Genomic DNA, 19,953 nt, shown 5'->3' with positions numbered 1-19,953 from the left:
CAGTGCTAGGGAATTCTTCACATTAGGTTTATAGATACCTGTCCCCATAGGAGGGTTGGGATACAGAATTGCCCACAATCCCAGAAGCTTCTACTGTGGCTTTATAATCCTGTGCCAGTTTTATTTATAAAATGAAGAGCTAACATAAACTGTGTGTCTAAAAGCAGTGCATTATTTTAATGTCTGTGTTTAACATGGTTTCTGCCCTAGTTTCAGTATTTAAAAATTATTTTCATCACGAGTGATTTCCTTTGAATGTTACAACACTAACCTTGTCCAAGCTTTCCTATGTAACTGGAAGTGGTGGCAAAGGATATTTATTAAAAGTCACACTCCCCAAGGGCTACTAGATAAGTATTTAGTATCATGTTTGAATAGACATTAAGAATAGAAGAGAGAGTTAAGAATAGAAGAGAAAGTGAAGGAATTGTCTGCACAGACTGGGGATGAGGGTTTCTGTTGTATTTTTTTATTTTATTTTTTTTATTAAAAATTTCCACCTCCTCCCCACCTCCCTTTTCCCTCTCCCTCCCCCCACTCCCCATGCTCTACTCCCCTCCCCCTCCCTCTCCAGTCCTAAAAGCAATCAGGGTTCCCTGCCCTATGGGCAGTCCAAGGTCCTCCCCTCTCCATCCAGGTCTAGGAAGGTGAGCATCCAAACAGGCTAGGCTCCCACAAAACCAGTACATGCAGTATGATCAAAACCCAATGCCATTGTCCTTGGATTCTCAGCAGCCCTCATTGTCCACCATATTTAGAGAGTCCGGTTTTATCCCATGCTTTTTCAGTCCCAGTCCAGCTGACCTTGGTGAGCTCCCAATAGCTCAGCTCCACCATCTCAGTGGGTGGGTGCCCCCTTCGCGGTCCTGACTACCTTGCTCATCTTCTCCCTCCTTCTTTTCCTCATTTGGACCTTGGGAGCTCAGTTCATTGCTCCAGTGTGGGTCTCTGTCTCTATCTCCATCCATCGCCAGATGAAGGTTCTATGGTGATATGCAAGATATTCATTAGTATGGCTATAGGATCAGGCCATTTCAGGCTCTCTCTTCTCAGCTGCCCAAGGACCTAGTTGGAGGCATCTCTCATTTTAAAGTTAATTCAACTGCTTAAAAGTAAAATATAAAAATCAAACTAGACTTGATGGGAGATCAGTAAGAGGACTGCAACACATTTTAATCCAACTTTGTCTACATAAGAATCTTGAGGCCAAATGAATGACATATCAAAACCCTATCTCAACAACAGCAAATAAGTAATGTGAAAATCATCAAGATGATGTATGAGTTCATTAACAATAAAACTAAAATGCAATACTATGACTATGGAATAGTCTATGTAAATGACACTTTAGCACAAGCTCTCATTACAATTATGTGGAAAGAAAATGTGTTTTCTTACAGAACATATTTCAGATCTTACTTGATAATAAGTTGCTGCATGAACTTAGACTTTGCTGTGGTTAGTAATACACTGTGTTGTATGTATACAGATGTTTCTCATTTCTATTTAAAACACTAGCCTTGTTCCTGGATCCACCATATGCTTGTTCAGCAAATATAGCTCCCCAAGGAATAAGAGGAGTTATCTGGGTTGATTGACATAGGAAGACCACAAATTCAAACTTCATGAGCAGATTGATTCAAGGAAAGTGAGCTTATAATTCGCGATCCTAGAGAAGCTAATTAGAAGGTGAATCCAAAGACAAACATATAGGCATCCTCCTGAATATTAACCTTCATCAGGCGATGAAAGGAGACAGAGACCCACATTGGAGCACTGGACAGGAATCTCAAGGTCCAAATCAGGAGCAGAAGGAGGGGGAGCATGAGCAAGGAACTCAGGACTGCGAGGGGTACACACACACACTGAGACAATGGGGATGATCCTTCGGGAATTCACCAAGACCAGCTAGCCTGGGTCTGAAAAAGCATGGGATAAAACCGGACTTACATAGCGGACAATGAGGACTACTGAGAACTCAAGAACAAGGGCAAGGGGTTTTTGATCCTACTGCACATACTGGCTTTAAGGGAGCCTAGGTAGTTTGGATGCTCAACTTACTAAACCTGGATGGAGGTGGGCGGTCCTTGGACTTCCCACAGGTCAGGGAACCCTGATTGCTCTTCAAGCTGATGAGGGAGAGGGACTTGATCGGGGAAGGGGGAGGGAGATGGGAGGCGGTGGGGGGGGGCGGAGATCCTTAATTGAATAATAAAATTTAATAAAAAAAAATAAAACAGAAAAAAAAAAGAATTCTCATACACTGTTTGCCAGGTCGCCATCTTACCTTTCATGTGGTTGCTCAAAGATTTTGTTTTGCAGCTACTGAAAATGATCATTGTGTATCTGGTGTATTCTCATACACCCCATCCTCCTGCCACTGTTTGTCACACAGACTATTCAACTTCCTCTGGGAGAGATGCTTAGTAGTTCATACATATTTCCTGATTCGCTTGATAATTTACTAAACCATTTTGTCTTATAGTGTACCTACTATAGCCATGAGTTCATGCTCTTTATTTAACTTACTCTCTGATTCCTGCTTATCTTTTTGTTTTTATTTATTTATTTTTAATGTGTCTGCTTATATAAGAGTTGGAGAGATTAGGAAGAAAAGTTGGTTTGTCTTTGTTGACAAAGCTCTGCTAGAAAGCTATATTTTTATCTTCTAAAATAATTTGAAAACTAGAGACTTTCAAGTTAGAGCTCTGCTTTAACTGTCTTCAGGAAGTAACTATTTTTTTAAAAAAAAAACTATTGTTATGGTTTACTTATAAAGAAATACATCTTTCAGAATTATACCAGTATCAATATTCCTTTTTTTCTATGCTTCATAGTGTGAAGGATCTAGCAGACTGATTCCTCATCTATCTGACTTCTTTGTCCAAAACACAATACCCATTGCAGTAGTGGTGAAGTCATGCCAGCCTAGGGCAAGTCCATGAAGGAGTCCTCAAATTCTAGGTGATCCAAACCAGTGGCTTTAGCCCTGTCTATAATCTAGCCATAATTCCTTATGGGTGCAATAACTTGACTGATGAGTTATTTTCATAAGTGCTCTCATAATCTAATATAGTTAAAGTCAAAACAACTTCTAATCCTGGCATATATATTTGGATAAAAGATGATTACACAGTTTTTAACCTTTGATAAATGAATGTAACTTATAAGCTTTTGGAAACATTTAACATTCTTTTATGTGCCAAAATGAAAACAAATTCCTTACTTTCTGTTAGTTGAAACAAAAATTTGACGATAGGCCTGCTAACCAAGAGTATCTTAAATTGACTTACAAATTCACATCTTATAATTGACTTATAAATTCTCCCTCCTGAAGGGGAGGTTCAGTGTTAAATAAGAATAGTGTGTATAATTGGAAGAAAGTATTAAATAATCTTTGGCAAAAAGTTCATCTTCAAGTCCTATTTCCATTTAAGCATATTTATTGTGCCTTAAAATTATGCTGTCATTTACGCTTCTGAGAATTCTAAGGTGACCTGCTTTGCATTTTCATATGCTTACTTATGATTATCAAAAAATAATCTTTGATCTTTGCATAACTTTAGGATGTTTCTTAAGCATTTATCATTGGTTTCTATTGTCTGTCTGTGGATATTATTTCCATGAGATGATTGGTTGATTAAACTTTTCAATTTGACAACCTTGTCAAGTATTTTATTAACTTATTGGATGTGATGTTTTTGCTAGGAAACACATTCCAATGGGATTCTCCTCTTAGTCACTTCTTGGCTGCCTTTAATCACTGCTTTATTTTTCTCTGTGAAGCATGTGTTTTCTTTGAAAGCAACCTATGTCCATGCCTCTAGCAATGATATCTTTATAAAAAAAGGCGCCAACAATGCTTTTTAAATATTCTTAACTGCTTAAAATTGTCCATTATCCTTAATATCTTCAGTATTGAAAAATCAAAATCCTGTCTTAATGAAGACAACTTTGTTTGCAATTTATTTTATTTGCTTATGAATATTAATACCGATAACTGACATTTTTGAAAGTATTATATACCCTTTATAAAAGGCAATAAATTTAGAGTTATCTAATCAATTTTGTTGTAAGTTGGAAATTGATTGATTGATAAATTATGATTAAAATAGTAAAACATGAAGCTGGCTAGATAGCAAAGTGGGTAAGAGAACTTTCTGCATAAACTTGGGGATCTGAGTTCAAATGCTCAGCAAACATACAAAAATTTGAGCATGGCTGTAAATCCTTATAACTCCAGTTTTGAGGGATGGAGACAGGTAGATGCTCATTGTTCAATGCCCCCACACACAAATGGTGAGTTTCTAATTCATTGAAATACCTCATCTCAAAGCAGTAAGGCTTTGAGTGAAAGAGGAAGGTCACCTGACATTTTTCTCTGTTTGCAATATGTGTATGGTATATACACAGGCACACTAATATACACCACCTGCACGATACTCTCTCTCCCTCCCTCCCTTTTCTTCCCTCCCTCCCTCCTCCCCTCACACACACACACACACACACACACACACACACACACACACACACAATCCTGGAACATATCAATTCTAAGAAAATAAATATAAACTGAAGAAGAATATCAAAACCCAACTATGGAGTACTCATAACAAAGATAAACTAGCCAAAGAAGGCAGAGAGAGAATAATCTCTGAAGTAAAAATTAAAGTCAAATACAATAACCTTCTGGAAAACAGAGAGAATACCAAGTAAGCAAGAGCAGTTAAGTGTGCTTGTGTTGCTCATATGTCCGCTAAAGTTTGACACTGATCATTGGTTTTATTTTTTCTTTTCTTTTTATTTTATTTTTTATTACTTTATGAATAATATCATTCAAAATTTTCACTTCCTCTCTTCTTACCACTTCCCTCTCACTTCCCCACTCACCCCCCCTTCCTCCCACTCCTGTCCTAGAGAGGGCAGGGTGCCCTGCCCTGTGAGAAGTCCAAGGCCCTCCCCACTCCATCCAGGCTGAGAAAGGTATGCTTCCAAATAGACTAGGATCCCAAAAAGCCATTACATACAGTAGAGACAAATCCCAGTGCCAATATCATTGGCTTCTCAGTCTGCCCCAATTGTCAGCCACATTCAGAGGGTCCAGTTTGAGCCCATGCTCATTCATTCCCAGTCCAGCTGGAGTTGGTGAGCTCCCATTAAATCAGGCACACTGTCTCAGTGGGTGGACCAACCCTTCATGTTCCTGACTTCCTTGCTCATATTCTCTGTCCTTCTGCTCTTCAAATGGACCTTGGGAGCTCAGTTCAGTGCTCCCATGTGAGTCTCTGTCTGTTTCAGCAGGACGAAGATTCTATGATGATATTCAAGATAGTAATCAGTCTGATTAAGGGACAAGGCCAGTTCAGGCACCCTTTCCTCCATTGCCCAGGGTCCTAGCTGGGGACATCCCCGTGGATACCTAGGAACCCCTATAGATCCAAAACTCTTGCCAACCCCAAAATGGCTCCCTTAATTAAAATATCTTCTTTCCTGCTCCCATATCTGTCCTTCTTCCCTCTGAACCATTCCACTCCCCCAAGCTCTCCCCAACACTCCCCTTCTCCCTTCTCTCTCCCCTCTCCCCTTCTCCCCACCCCTACCCTCACCCCAATGCTCCCAACTTTTCCCTGGCAATCTTGTCTGCTTCCAATTTCCAGGAGGATCTATATTTGTTTTTCTTCGGGTTCACCTTATTACTTAACTTCTCAAGGATGGCAAACTATAGGCTCAATGTCCTTTGTTCATGGTTAGAATCCACTAATGAATGAGTACATATCATATTCAAATTTTTGGGTCTGGGTTATCTCACTCAGTAAAGTTTTTTCTATTTCCATCCATTTGTATGCAAAATTCAAGATGCCATTGTTTTTTGTTATCTAATGTGTAGATGTGCCACACTTTCTTTATCCATTCTTCCATTGAGGAGCATCTAGGTTGTTTTCAAGTTCTGGCTATTACAAATAATGCTGCTATGAACATAGTTGAACAAATGCTTTTATAGTATGATTGGGCATCTCTTGGGTATATTCCCAAGATTGGTATTGCTCAATTATGTGGTAGGTTGACTCCCAATTTTCTGAGAAACTGCTACACTGATTGCACAAGTGGTTGCACAAGTTTGCATTCCCACCAGCAATGGATTAGTGTTCCCCTTAATCCACATCCTTTTTAGCATAAGTTATCATTGGTGTTTTTGATTTTAGCCATTCCAACAGGTGTAAGATGGTATCTCAAAGTTGTTTTGATTTGCATTTCCCTGATAGCTAAGGAAGTTGAACATGTCCTTAAGTATCTTTTTGCCATTTGAAATTCTTCTGTTGAAAATTCAGTGTTCAGTTCAGTACCCTATTTTAGTTGAGTTTTTTTGTTTGTTTGTTTGTTTTTTAGAGTTTTAGTGTCTAGTTTCTTGAGTTCTTATATATTTTGGAGATCAGATCTTTGCCTGATGTGGGGTTGGTGAAGATCTTCTTTCATTCAGTAGGTTGCCTTTTTGTCCTTCGATTTTCTGTGTCCTTTGCTTTACAAAAGCTTCTCAGTTTCAGGAGGTCCCATTTATTCATAGTTGCTCTTATTGTCTGTGTTACTGAGGCTATATGTAGGAAGTAGTCTCCTGTGCCCATCTATTGCAGGCTACTTCCCACTTTCTCTTCTATTAGGTTCAGTGTGATTGGATTTATATTGAGGTCTTAGATCCATTTGGACTTGAGTTTTGTGCATGGTGAATGTAATGGATTCATGTAATGAATCTATTTTCATTCTTCTACAGGTTGACATCCAGTTATGCCAGCACCATTTGTTGAAGATGCTTTCTTTTTTCCATTGTATAATTTTAGCTCCTGTGTCAAAAATAAGGTGTTCATAGTTTTGTGGATTAATATCTGGGTCTTCAATTTGATTCCATTGGTCAATGTCTCTGTTTTTATGGCAATAGCAAGCTGTTTTCATTACTGTAGCTCTGTAATAGAGTTTGAAGTCAGGGATAATAATGTCTCCAGAAGTTCCTTTATTGAATAGGATTGTTTTAGCTATCATGGGTTTTTTGATATTCCATATAAAGTTGATTATTGTTCTCTCAAGTCTGTGAAGAATTTTGTTGGGATTTTTATGGGGATTGCATTGAATCTATAGATTGCCTTTGGTAGAATTGAAATTTTTACTATATTGATCCTACAGATCCAATAGCATGAGAGATCCTTCCATTTTCTGGTATCCTCTTCAATTCCTTTCTTCTAAGACTTAAAGTTCCTGTCAAACAGATCATTCACTTCCTTGGTTAGTGTCACCCCAAGATACTTTATGTTATTTGTGGCTATCCTGAAAGGTGATGTTTCTCCGATTTCCTTCTCCGCTTTTTTATCCTTTGTATATAGAAGGGATACTGATTTTTTTGAATTTATCTTGTATCCTGCCATATCACTAAAGGTATTTATCAGCTATAGGAGTTCTCTGGTAGAGTTTTTGGGGTTACTTATGTACACCATCATATCATCTGCAAATAACGAAAGTTTGACTTCTTCCTTTCCAATTCAAATCACTTGGTCTCCTTATATTGTCTTACTACTATTGCTAGAATTTCAAGCACTATATTGAAGAGATATGGAGAAAGTGGACCACCTTGTCTTGTTCCTGATTTTAGTGGAATGGCTTTGTGTTTCTCTCCATTTAATTTGATGTTAGCTGTCGGCTTGCTGTATATTGCTTTTATTATATTTAGGAATGATCCTTGTATCCCTAATCTCTCCAAGACCTTTATCATAAAGGAGTGTTGAATTTTGGCAAATGCTTTTTTAACATCTAATGAAATGATCGTATGTTTTTTTTCTTTCAGTTTATTTATATGATGGATTACTTTGATAGATTTTTGTATGTTGAACCAGCCCTGCATCTCTGGGACGAAGCCAACTTGATCATAATGGATGATTTTTTTGATTTGTTCTTCGATTTGCTTTGTCAAAATTTTATTGAGAATTTTTGCATTGATGTTTTTGAAAGAGATTGGTCTGTAATTCTCCTTTTTGGTTGAGTCTTTGTGTGGTTTTGGTATCAGCTTCATAAAAAGCTTTGGTGTAGCTTCATAAAAAGAATTTAGTAATGACTCTTCTGTTTCTATTATGTAGAACACATTAAGGAGTATAGGTATTAGCTCTCCTTGGAAGTTCTGGTAGAATTCTGTACTAAAACCATCTGGTCCTGACCTTCTTTTTGGTTGGGAGGTTTTTGATAATGGCTTCTATTTCCTCGTAACTTACAGGTCTATTTAAATTATTTTCACCTGGTCTTGATTTAATTTTGGAATATGGTATTTACCAAAAAATTGTGCATTTATTTTACATTTTCCAATTTTGTGGCATACTGGCCTTTGTTATAAGACCTAATGATTCTCTGAATTTCCTCAGTGTCTGTAGTTATGTCCCCCCCTTTCATTTCTGATCATGTTAATTTACGTGTTCTCTCACTGCCTTTTGATTAGCTTGGATAGGGGTTTGTCAATCTTGTTGATTTTCTCAAAGAACCAGCTTTTTGTTTCATTGATTCTTTGGATTGTTTTCTGTGTTTCTATTTTGTTGATGTCAGCCCTCAGTTTGATTATTTCCAGTCTTCTACTCCTCCTGGGTGAGTCTGCTTCTTTTGTTTTTTTCTAGATCTTTCAGGTGTGCTATTAAGTCTCTAATGTGAACTTTATCCATTTTCTTTATGTGGGCTCTTAGTGCTATGAACTTTCATCTTAGCACTGCTTTCACAATGTCCCATAGGTTTGGGTATGTGTGTCTTCATTTTCGTTGAATTCAAGGAAGACTTTAATTTCTTTCTTATTTCTTCCTTAACCCAGGGCTGGTTCAGTAGTTGACTGTTCAGTTTCCATGAGTTTGTCGGCTTTCTGGGGATAGCAATGTTGTTGAATTCTAACTTTAATCCGTGGTGATCCTATAAGACACAGGTGGTCACTAAAATTTTTTGTATCTGTGGAGGTTTGCTTTGTTACCAAGTATGTGATCAATTTTCAAGAAGGTTCCATGAGATGCTGAGAAGAAGGTATATTCTTTCCTATTTGGGTGGAATATTCTATAGATGTCTGTTAAGTCCATTTGATTCATTACATCTGTTAGTTCACTTATTTCTCTGTTAAGTTTCTGTCTGTTTGACCATTGGTGAGAAAGGAGTGTTGAAATCTATTAATGTGTGGGGTTTGATGTGTGATTTGAGTTCTAGTAATGTTTCTTTTACATATGTGGGTGCTTTTATACTAGGATCATAGATATTCAGGACTGAGACTTCATCTTGATGAATTGTTCCTGTTATGGGTATAAAGTATCCTTCTCCATCTCTTCTGATTGATTTTAGTTTGAAATCAATTTTGTTAGCTATTAGGATAGCCACACCCACTTGTTTCTTAGATCTGTTTGATTGAAAAACCTTTTCCCAACCCTTTACTCTGAGGTAGTATCTTTCTTTGAGGTTGAACTATGTTTCTTGTAAACAGCAGAATGTTGGATCCTGTTTTTGTCTCCAATCTCTTAACCTGTTCCTTTTTATAGGTGAATTGAGTCTATTGATATTAAGCGATATTAATGACCAGTGGTTGTTAACTCTGATTGCTTTTTGTTTTGGTTTTTTTTTTTTTGGTAGTGGTGGTGTTTGTGTGTTTCCCTTCATTGAGCTGTGTTGGTGGAGGGTTGTCAGATGTCTGTGCTATTGTGGGTGTTGTTGTCTTCCTTGGATTGAGGTTTTCCTTCTAGTACTTTCTTAAGGCTGGGTTTGTGGATATGTATTGTTTAAACCTGGTTTTGTCACTAAATATCTTGTTTTCTCTATCCAAGACCTTCTGGCTTTCATGGTTTCCATTGAGAAGTCAGGTGTAATTCTGATAGGTTTACCTTTATATGTTACTTGATCTTTTTCCTTTGCAGCTCTTAATAATCCTTTTTATTCTGTATGTTTATGTTTTGATTATTATATGACAAGGGGATGATTTTTTTTGATCCAATCTATTTGGTGTTCTGTAAGCTTCTTATACTTTCATAGGAATATGCTTCTTTAGGTTGGAAATGTTTTCTTCTATAATTTTGTTGAATATATTTTCTGGGCCTTTGAGCTGGAATTTTCCTTCTTCTACCCGATTTATTCTTAGGTTTGGTCTTTTCATGGTGTCCCAGATTTCCTGGATGTTTTGTGTCAAGAATTTGTTGGATTTGCTGTTTGCTTTGATCAATGAGTCTATTTCCTCTATAGTATCTTTAGCATCTGAGACTCTCTCTTCTATCTCTTGTATTCTGTTGGTTATATTTGTCTCCATAGTTCCTGTTTGTTTACCCAGATTTTCCATATTCAGCCATCCCTTGGTTTGTGTTTTCTTTATTACATCCATTTCAGTCTTCAAGTCTTGAACTGTTTCCTTTACCTGTTTGATTGCTTTTTCTTGGTTTTCTTGGGTATCTTTGAGGGATTTATTAATTTCTTCTAACTTTTTGTTTTTCTTCTCTTCCATTTCTTTAAGAAAGTTTTTCACTTTCTGTTTAAGAGTCTCCATCATTTTTATAAGATTACGTTTTAAGTTTATTTCTTCTACTTCTTCTGTGTTAGGGTGTTCAAGTCTTCCTGGTGCATGTTCATTGGATTCTGACGTTATCATGTTGCTTTTCAGGTTGTTGGCAAAATTCTTGCATTAGTTCCTGCCCATCTCTTACTTCAAATGAGGCCAGCAGTGTCTTGACATCTTGATCCAATCTTTGCTATGGCTGACTGTATACTTGAGAGTTTTTCTTGGTCTGCCCTCTCTTAGGTCCCTTCAGCACTGGAGCAGGCTCTCAGATCCCCTCTGCCCTGAAACAGGCTGTATTAGGGGATCCAAGGACCCCACAGATGAAAAGGAGTGCTTGAGGGCAAGATGGGATGTGGTAAAGAAAGCCAGTAGCCCGGGACATACCCCGCTTGATGGCCAGAAAATTTAGAGAATTGGAGGGGGCATGGACTCAGTTCCCTGAGACTGCCTGGCTGGGCAGCCACCTGATCATTGATTTTAAACATGTGGAGGTCAGTGCCAACATTGACAATTGCAGTTTCAGTGATAGAGAAGCTGGTGTGGTCTGATAGATAAATAGTCAAGAGAATGGAACATGGTTTTGTAAAGACAATCATAAGAAGTTTCATAGAATCAAAGTATGGTATGAAAATTATTCCAAGAAGAGATCAGAGTTTGTACCTAGTCCTCACATGCTGTCATTTCTAGCTAAAAGATATATTCATGAGTTGTTGTGGACAGGAAACAAAATATGTTTGTGAGTATAAAAAACATATCCCTAGAAACTGAAGGGAACTCTGTTTCTAGTGGGACTTAGCCTCTTCTCTAGGGCTGAGGATGGGGAAAGGATTTTTAGTGTAGATCATGCTAAGTTCTTTGATAACCAGATGAGAGGAATTCTAATGGCCTACAAACAACTTCAGCATATGCAATGCTTACTTCCTGAAAGTTCATTTTGTCATAGCAGTTATACATGGTAATTTACTACGAAGAAGCAGGATCGTGGCCATGTATTATGAGAAATGACTGCATATAATGAGGAAGTAGGGATTAGTAATGGCAACATCATTGACCAACATGCATTTGTAGCATTTCTCCAGCCTCTTAATAGCATGAAATATGCTCCTTCTTCATAGTCCCAGAAGTCATCACAGGAGACATGGAGTCAGCAATGGCTGTGGACCTAAATCCCTGGGTAGAATATGAATTCCGAGTGGTGGCCACCAATCCAATTGGAACAGGGGATCCAAGCATCCCATCTCGAATGATCCGCACAAACGAGGCAGGTAAGAACCATGGCACAAATCTCCTGTTTCATAAGCCTCTCATCGCTCTGAAAGGAAGCTGAATTAATCATGACTGCTCCATGACTTTCCTGATGCATTTTCCTAGTATCCTGAATTTATTTCCTTTAAAATAATTATTTTTTCTTCTTTTCAGCCATTTTATCACTGCTTCCAAAACAAAAATTTATGAAATCTATGATTTGTCCTCCCATCCTTAAACTTAACTTCTCATGAAGTGCAGGCAATTTATTTATTCTTCTAAGAAACCCCATACAATTCAGAATAGTTTAATTTACCTTTCTATTCCTCAGTGATTGTTCTTACCTTCAATTACAATCTACTTGCTTAGGCTGCTCTCTGCTGCCCTTCGCCACCTAACCTGTGTAAATTACACTTTTACACTTTGAAGAGAAAAACAGAGCCCCTCCTTAACCTGGTGCTTTCTGGAAAACTGTATAGATGAGCTATCCATCTGCTACATATCTTAGAAAATCCAAGGGGTCTTCCTAGTCTTCCAGAATAAATTTATCTAATTGAAAAAAACACCCAAATGACCATATCAAGGAAACTAATTGCTTTCAGGATGAGTAACTCTCCTAAACTTTTAAAGTATGAATCTACTTGTGCTATTAAAATTTTGTTAACAAGCCACCATTGCATCTTAAGCCAAACCATGTTCAGATGATGCATTTCAAAGATTTTGTCTAGCTATATACCTGCCTTGGTCATAGATTGTTGTATTAAATTTTATGGATGCACGGCATACTTTATTCCATAAAGTCTAAAGGAAGAGGAAAGATGCTGTGAAAGTATGTGCAGAGTGTGCCTCTCACAGTGAGCTGGGAAGGTGAGCACTGCCCACTTTATACTGCTTCACTTGACATCAAATTCAGCTGGACCTCCTAATGGCATAGAACCAAGTGCTGAGTTTTGTAGATGTTTCCTCAGGCAGCACAGATCAAAGATACCAGTATACTGAGGTAGCAGTCCCCAGTAACACACTCTGCCTCCATTAAGTACCTATTTTATATTCCAATATGACATTATTCTAATGGACCAACTAAACTTTCAAAATGGAGAGCTACATTGGAGGGGGAAATTGTCTTAACATTATGATATTGAGATTATGCCTCTGTAAATTTCTATTAATAAAAAAACCTAAAATTTTTAAAAAAGAAAAAGTACTTCAAGCGAAGTATTTCTATGTTAAAAGTGCTTCTTTCTCATATACCAAAAAGAAATTTTTTGCAGTTTTCCTAAAGAATACATTTTTGTACTTTTGGTCATCAAAACACTTCCAAGAAGATAATATAACCAATAGAATAGGCTAGGCTGTCACCGGAGAACATGTCAGCACATGTTATGTACTTGTATCCAGGAGTCCTTAGAAAACTCAGTACTTCGTACAATGAATATACACCCAAAAAGCAAGCTTTACACCCTGAATATATAATTTAGTTCAGTCCAATGTCTTGGCATAAGGAGGTCAAACTAGCATAGAAAATGACTATTTTTACTGTGGGGCACATTTATATTTATAGAGCAATTTCGATTTTCTTAAAGGTTTTAATTAGATTATCCAGAGAGAGAGAAAGATATAAATAGATTACATGTTTAATTAATGAAATGTGCTGCTCTCATCAAACTAACGTGTAAATTTGAAAGACAACAGTGTGAATGTTTTATTATTTCAAAGACATCGCAAGAGAGATGATTATGGATTAAGAAATATGAAAATAGGAGATTGAAACAGAAAAACAAAATGAATACAAGAGCAGCAGCTGTTTCTTGTCTTGAACCTCACCATTCTACAACTAATACATTAGAAACCTCTGAACGGTCAGTAAGAAGGGCAACTGTGTAACTTGCCATTGGGAAGTTTTTGCATTCTTCGCTAGTAACAGCCATTACTTCTAAATCTTTTCATATAGTGCTAAATAGAGCTTAGTGTATGCGTGAGTGCATTTGTGTGCACACACACATACACATGTGCACATATATGTGATGTTTATTGAGTTACATGAGTTTAGAATTGAATTAATGTTTGAGTGTGTCATTTACTAGCTTGCTGAACACAGGCAAGGGTGCCTAAGGCTTTCTTTTTTTAAATTTATTTATTTATTAAGGATTTCTGCCTCCTCCCTGCTACCGCCTCCCATTTCCCTCCCCCTCCCCCATCAAGTCCCCCTCCCTCATCAGCTCGAAGAGCAATCAGGGTTCCCTGACCTGTGGGAAGTCCAAGGACCTCCCACCTCCATCCAGGTTTAGTAAGGTGAGCATCCAAACTGCCTAGACTCCCCCAAAGCCATTACATGCAGTAGGATCAAAAGCATTTGTCAAATTAGGAAAATATCATGCTCCAGTCTTCTTGCTGTTGCTGTTGCAAACACAATGAAAAAAAGGGAAAGAAGGAAGGGAGGGAGGGAGGGAGGGAGGGAGGGAGGGAGAGACTTGAAGGAATGGTGGGGGCAGAATGGGTTTCTTTAGCTTTCCCTTCCAGGTCACACATCTGTCACTGAAGAAAGTCTAGACAGGGACTTGAAGCAAAAACCATGGAGGAGTGCTGCTTGCCAGCTTGCTCATTTCCTCATCGGATCACTTATAGTCTGTTGCTCAGATAACTTACCCACACAATCCAGGACCAGAATCAATGGATGGTACCTGGACTGGACCCTCCTATAATCAAGAAAATACCCCACAAAGATGCCCAATGGCCAATTTGGTCTAGGCAATGTTTCAAATGAGTCTCTTCTGTCAAATGGCTGTAAGTGTGTCAAGTTGACAAATAGTGCTATCAAGGACATGTTGTAGCCTACTTCTCTTGATCCTTGTATTACACAAGAAACTGCACATAAGTATTAACATCTCTGTTGTTATTACAACCACCTTCATTCACTGAGTTGTTATTTTATAAGAAGGGAATTTAAGCAACGATGAGCATGCAAAAGTCTCTTTTATATTGATGGTATGTTTTCAGATAAATGTATATGGGCTAAATATCTCCCTACCAAGCCCACTAGGGACCCTCACACACAGCCATTTCATTTGTTTTACCTAGTAATGTGTCTGTAAGGGCATATTTTTTTTCGTCTAAAAATACTCTCTGCTACATGATGTGTACTGTTACTTTATTTTTTATAATGATTTTGATTTGGCTTTAGGGGTCTGTTGCTTGCTATAATTTCTGTCTTATTTTAATCTTACTGGAACCTTTTCTTTTATATAACATAACTAAATTACTCATTGGCTTGAAGAAAGTCATAATGTTCACTTAATGGTATTTTCTTTAATTTTGCCAACTATTTTGGCAGAATATATTTTCTTTAAGACAGAGGAAGACTAAACAACTAAAACCCTCCTAGCTTGGGCCCTTTGGTGACAGCAGTGTATGACCCCTTTATGGTTTCTAATTTTCTCCAGTAAATCATTCTGATCAACTCTTATTTGGTCTGGTTTCCAAATGTCCCTTAAAAGCCATACTATCAATACATAAACTTTCAGAGAAAACAAATCAGGCTTATCTTAGACAGTGTTAGCATTTTTGTACCATTAAGCTATTTTTACTAAGGAGCCAGAATATGTATTTATCACAATAGGATTTTATTCTGTCTCCTCTGAAGTCAGTTTTTCTCAATAGCAATGATGTGTCTCTGAAGATGCGAACATGAAAACAGAAACAGCATCTTTTCAGGAGCAAGAAGATAAAGTACAGCTGAAGAGATTGTAATTAATAATGACCTGAGTCTTTCTTCTGCTGCAGTGAGCCATGCAACCTCAGATGCTGAGTGAGACTGGGTAGAAAATGCTTGTAAGGAACAGGGCAGTCAGCCTTACTTTTCTGTCTTAGTTCCTGCTCTGTCTTGACCCAGGGGTTTCTCACCAACACTAACTTCAATAGGGATAGGTCATTTCCTTATTAAAACAAGTAGCAAAGGAGCAAGACAGCCCTGGTAGATGGCTCAGTGCTTCTGTCTTCCACCAGAGGCAACATTGAGCTTCAGAGTTTTATACAAGAACTCTCAATCCCACACTGAACTCCCTAAGCAACAGAGGAAAAGGTAGTTTGTGGAACATTGCATATTTCTAGGGCTTAGCAAGCAGATGGGCGGAACAGTCACAATGGGGCAAAGGGCACCATGGAAGGAAACTTTGACTAGGCTTTGTGGAATCGTATGTTGCTAGAGGTTCCTATGTCCCCAAAGAGCCCATAGCATCTCATAAGAAGAAGCGTGTAAACAAAAAGAAGTCTTGGCAGCATCTAACAACCATTGAGAGATCATGAGATGATATCAAACACATAGACAGAGATGCCATCTTCTATGTAGATATTTCCCTTTTCTTTTTTTGTCTGGGGAATAGCTGTCAAAGTGGCAGTGTCAGGGCGAGAAAGAAGCAGAAATGAGATGGGAGAGACCGAGCACTGCTCCCCAGGGTCAAACCCAAGCTAGGATGGAAGGGTAGAAAATGGGATGTTAGTAAAATTACAGTTTTTATTTAAATCAAATAGATTTTAAATATCTAAAAATGAGACTTCCCTAGGACGCAATAGTGATGAGGAAATAGTTGGGATTGGAGCTATAGATTAGAAGTGAGTGTATGTGTGTACATGTTTGTTTCATTAGTACATTTTGACCATTTCTTCCATGTATTCAGATGAATTGTGGTAGTATGAGTTAGTGGATCCACAACTGGTCTCACCAGGCTCTAGTGGACAGTTATAAATTCATGGTCACACAGACAGCCTTGGTTCAACTCCATGGGACATAAGATAAAACTGAAAGTCTGGAATATGAGAAAGATTTGTAGGGAGCTATCAATGGTGAAAAGGAGATTCAGGGGAAGCAAGCAGACAAAGCACACTAAGAGAAAGTGGTGAGACTAGAATGAGGCTGTTTCTACAAATGGTCTGGTCTGCTCTGTTCACAGGCGACAAGCTACTGCAATGTAGGAAGCATGTGTCTGGGAAAGACTTCCATCTGCATGTCTGCTTGATACATCTAGCTGTAAGAGTATTGATTCCTTGAATGTAAAGATAATATGTTTTCTTGGCCATAAAAGTTTATGTGACATTTTCCATTTCAGAGTCAAAAGATAACAGGGGACAGAATTCAGGGTGCTGGGCAGTTGAGGAGCTATCTCTGGAATACGCAGTTTTATCCATGGTTTCCATCAGTATTTGCTTTTCTCTGCTTCTTTAGCCTTCTTTTCTCTATAAGAAACAAAAGAAAAAATGTAAATGCAGGAGGACCAGGAAGTCAGAGCCAGTCTCAACTACATAGCAAATTCAAGGCCAGTCAAGAATTCGTGAAAAAATGTTTAAAACAACAACAACAAAAACAAACCTAACTAGATAAGCAGATACTAATAATTTCAGAAGACAGGATGGATGACGAAATAGGAAGACTGGGATTCCGCTCAGATCTTTGTCATATCCCTGGAAACTATCACTCTGCCTGCACAAAGTCGTCTGCCCCACTGAGAAGAACAAAAACAGCAGTTAGTTCTCCAGGAGGTGAAGATGGATGCTTAAAAAAAAAACAAAACCCACACTAGCTCAGAATTGAGAATAGGTAGGGATGTTGTTTGATGCTGGTTCGGAAGTTTCTGCTTTGGGGGATTTCAGGAGGCAGGGCTGCTGTTTGGTGCTGGTTTGGGAGCCTTAGCCTTGGGGGACTCTAATTTCTAAGCTTTCTACATACTTGATGTAGTTGGTAATTGTTAATGGGAATATTTAAGTTCAATTCTACTAGAAAAATGTCTCGAAATTTCCCTCTGACTACCATTCCTCTGTAGTCAACCCCTCACTCTCTCCATTCTCCTGTATCTTTGCTTCATACCTCATACCGGCTACTGGGATAACCACTCAGCGTCTTAATTACAAAGACTGCCCATGGTCTTTAGCAAAGCTGTATGACTTAATGAGCCATGTAAACACTCTAAGAGAAATTGGAGACTTCTTTTGTTTAGTTTTTAATTAAGCTGTGGTGGTAATGTGTAACATGTTATTCAAACAATGACATTTATCAAGAGCCCTGTGATATTCCAGCCTGTTTATACGAAGGGAGTGCTTTCTACTTTGCTCATTCTGGATACTGACAAGAAGGATTTCACTGTTTAAGAAAAAAAGAGAAAATAGCTCACATATCAGGATGCCAGATAAGACGTGAAACAGTTAAGCGTTTGGATCTCATGTGTAAAGTCTCAACTGGATGATCTATCTGTGAAGGGTGATTGCTCAGAAATAAATGCAGGAGAATCAGTTTAACTGCTCAGCATGTGCGTAAACTTGATCCCCTGAGTTAATAAATTCGTGACATTTATCAGTAGTTGACTGAGGGAGAAGGCTACCTCAATGCCTAATTCTAAATCAGGTTCTCACTAATTAAAGTGAAGATATTTAAAAATATGTATTTCTCTGAGAGCATTTATGAGATTTTGATTTTATGGATTTTATGCTTCTAACAAGAATTACAGAATGCTCATACCAAAAGGGCTCAGGGAGATTAAGTCAAATATATTATTTCATAATGTATTATAAACAAAAGGGTTATAATTAAAATCAGCAAGCTCCACTGCAGTGTGGCAGAGATAATGACTGTGTGTCACCACACTGAAAAGGAAATGCATGAGCATGCCAACTACCATATCTGCATGTAATTAGGAAACGTAAGCCAAGCAGAATTAGAGGGTGCAGCGTTAGATCTCAGCAGCAAAGCATGGGCCTTGGCTGCAGCTCTCAAGACCTGTGACTGCCTTCAGCTGCTCCCAAACATCTAAGAAGCTTTTCAAAATCCATGCACATGCATTATTGAAACACTAACAGTCAAAGGCCACTTTTGGTATTGTGCAAGTTTCATTGAAATAGATAGAGCAAGGCAAAGATCTTAGCCCTTTGCATTTACTCTTTGACTACAGATTAACTTGTCTCCAAATGTCATACTGAGCAGTTCAATTTCAGAGAGTATCTTACCAAACAGGTTATTTATAGATAATTTAACCTGGAAATTACTCTTACAGCATTGTGTTAATTTAGGAAAAGTTTTATTTTGCTTTCACAGTCTTTGGAAACCTCAAATATTTATTAGTCATTCCTTAATTCTTTTATGTGTGTTTTATTTTATGTACATGTCTGTGCACCACTTTTGTGCCTAATGTATGTGGAGCCCAGAAGAGGGTGCCAGAACACCTGAACATGAACTTACAGTGGTTGGGAGCCTCTGTGTGAGGACCAAGCCATCTCTCCAGCCCCATTACTAGTTACATTCTTAGCACAATTTGTTTACTCAGAAAGTTAAAATTTTTGAAAAACTTAAATGTATTTTTTAAAATCAGAATCATGAATGTCCTGTGCAATGCTCCTTCCACACTCCAAGAACTCCAACTTTATTGTTCTTTATGTTCAATTCTATTTTTTTAAGATTTATTTATTTACTATATATACAGTGTTCTGACTGCATGCCAGTGTGCATGCATGTTAGAAGAGGGCACCAGATCTCATTGTAGATTGTTTTGAATCATCATGTGGTTGCTGGGAATTGAACTTGTGGCCTCTGAAAGACTAGCTAGTGCTTTTAACCTCTTCTAAATCTTAGATTCTGGTGGGTTTGAGGAGAGGCTCGCATTGGAGCTCATAGCTCATTCAGTAACTCCAGCCCAGAGGATCTGAGCATCCCATTATTTTAAAAGTGGAACAAAACAGAAATGGTTCTTCCCACGCCCAGACTTTTTTTCAGAAATATGAACTCTTAGTAAGTTTATCTTCAAAGAAGTGAATTCAAAAATCTAAGTTCTAGAATATAAACATAGATCAATGATGTAAAAGAAACACTTAGCCTAAATCATATTTTAAGAACAGTGTTACTCAGAAATGTGTTGACAGAGATAAGTATAAAGTGGGTGCTTATATGCATGTGTAATTACATGTATGTGTGCATTTTCTTATCAAGCAAATGTCCTAAGGGAAGCCACAATGGCTGAGTATTGACAAATTGTTTCTTTTAAATGTAATTCTTTTATTAATATGTAATTACATATTTATAGACAATATTGGGAGTGTGGGCATAGTTGTCTCCATACTGCTTCCTGATTTTTGTTAGGCAAAGTAATTTTTTTTTTATTGAGAAAAGGAAAAGAAAAAAAAAAAACAAG

The 19,953-nt window shown here is 37.8% G+C and overlaps 1 protein-coding gene across 1 annotated transcript in view; it reads left to right on the top strand.

Annotated features, from left to right (window-relative positions):
- The window catches only part of Cntn5 (contactin 5), a 1,200,756-nt gene that overhangs the window by 1,129,845 nt on the left and 50,958 nt on the right, over positions 1–19,953 (top strand). The window contains exon 19 of the mRNA XM_026779314.1: positions 11,656–11,805. Within this exon, the coding sequence (XP_026635115.1) occupies positions 11,656–11,805 (150 nt within the window). The remainder of the gene's footprint in view (positions 1–11,655; positions 11,806–19,953) is intronic.

The sequence above is a fragment of the Microtus ochrogaster genome, chromosome 5, assembly GCF_000317375.1.
Source record: "Microtus ochrogaster isolate Prairie Vole_2 chromosome 5, MicOch1.0, whole genome shotgun sequence".
NCBI lineage: Eukaryota > Metazoa > Chordata > Mammalia > Rodentia > Cricetidae > Microtus > Microtus ochrogaster.
Note: the sequence above shows the minus strand (reverse complement) of the source record. Positions and strands in the feature narration are given on the sequence as shown.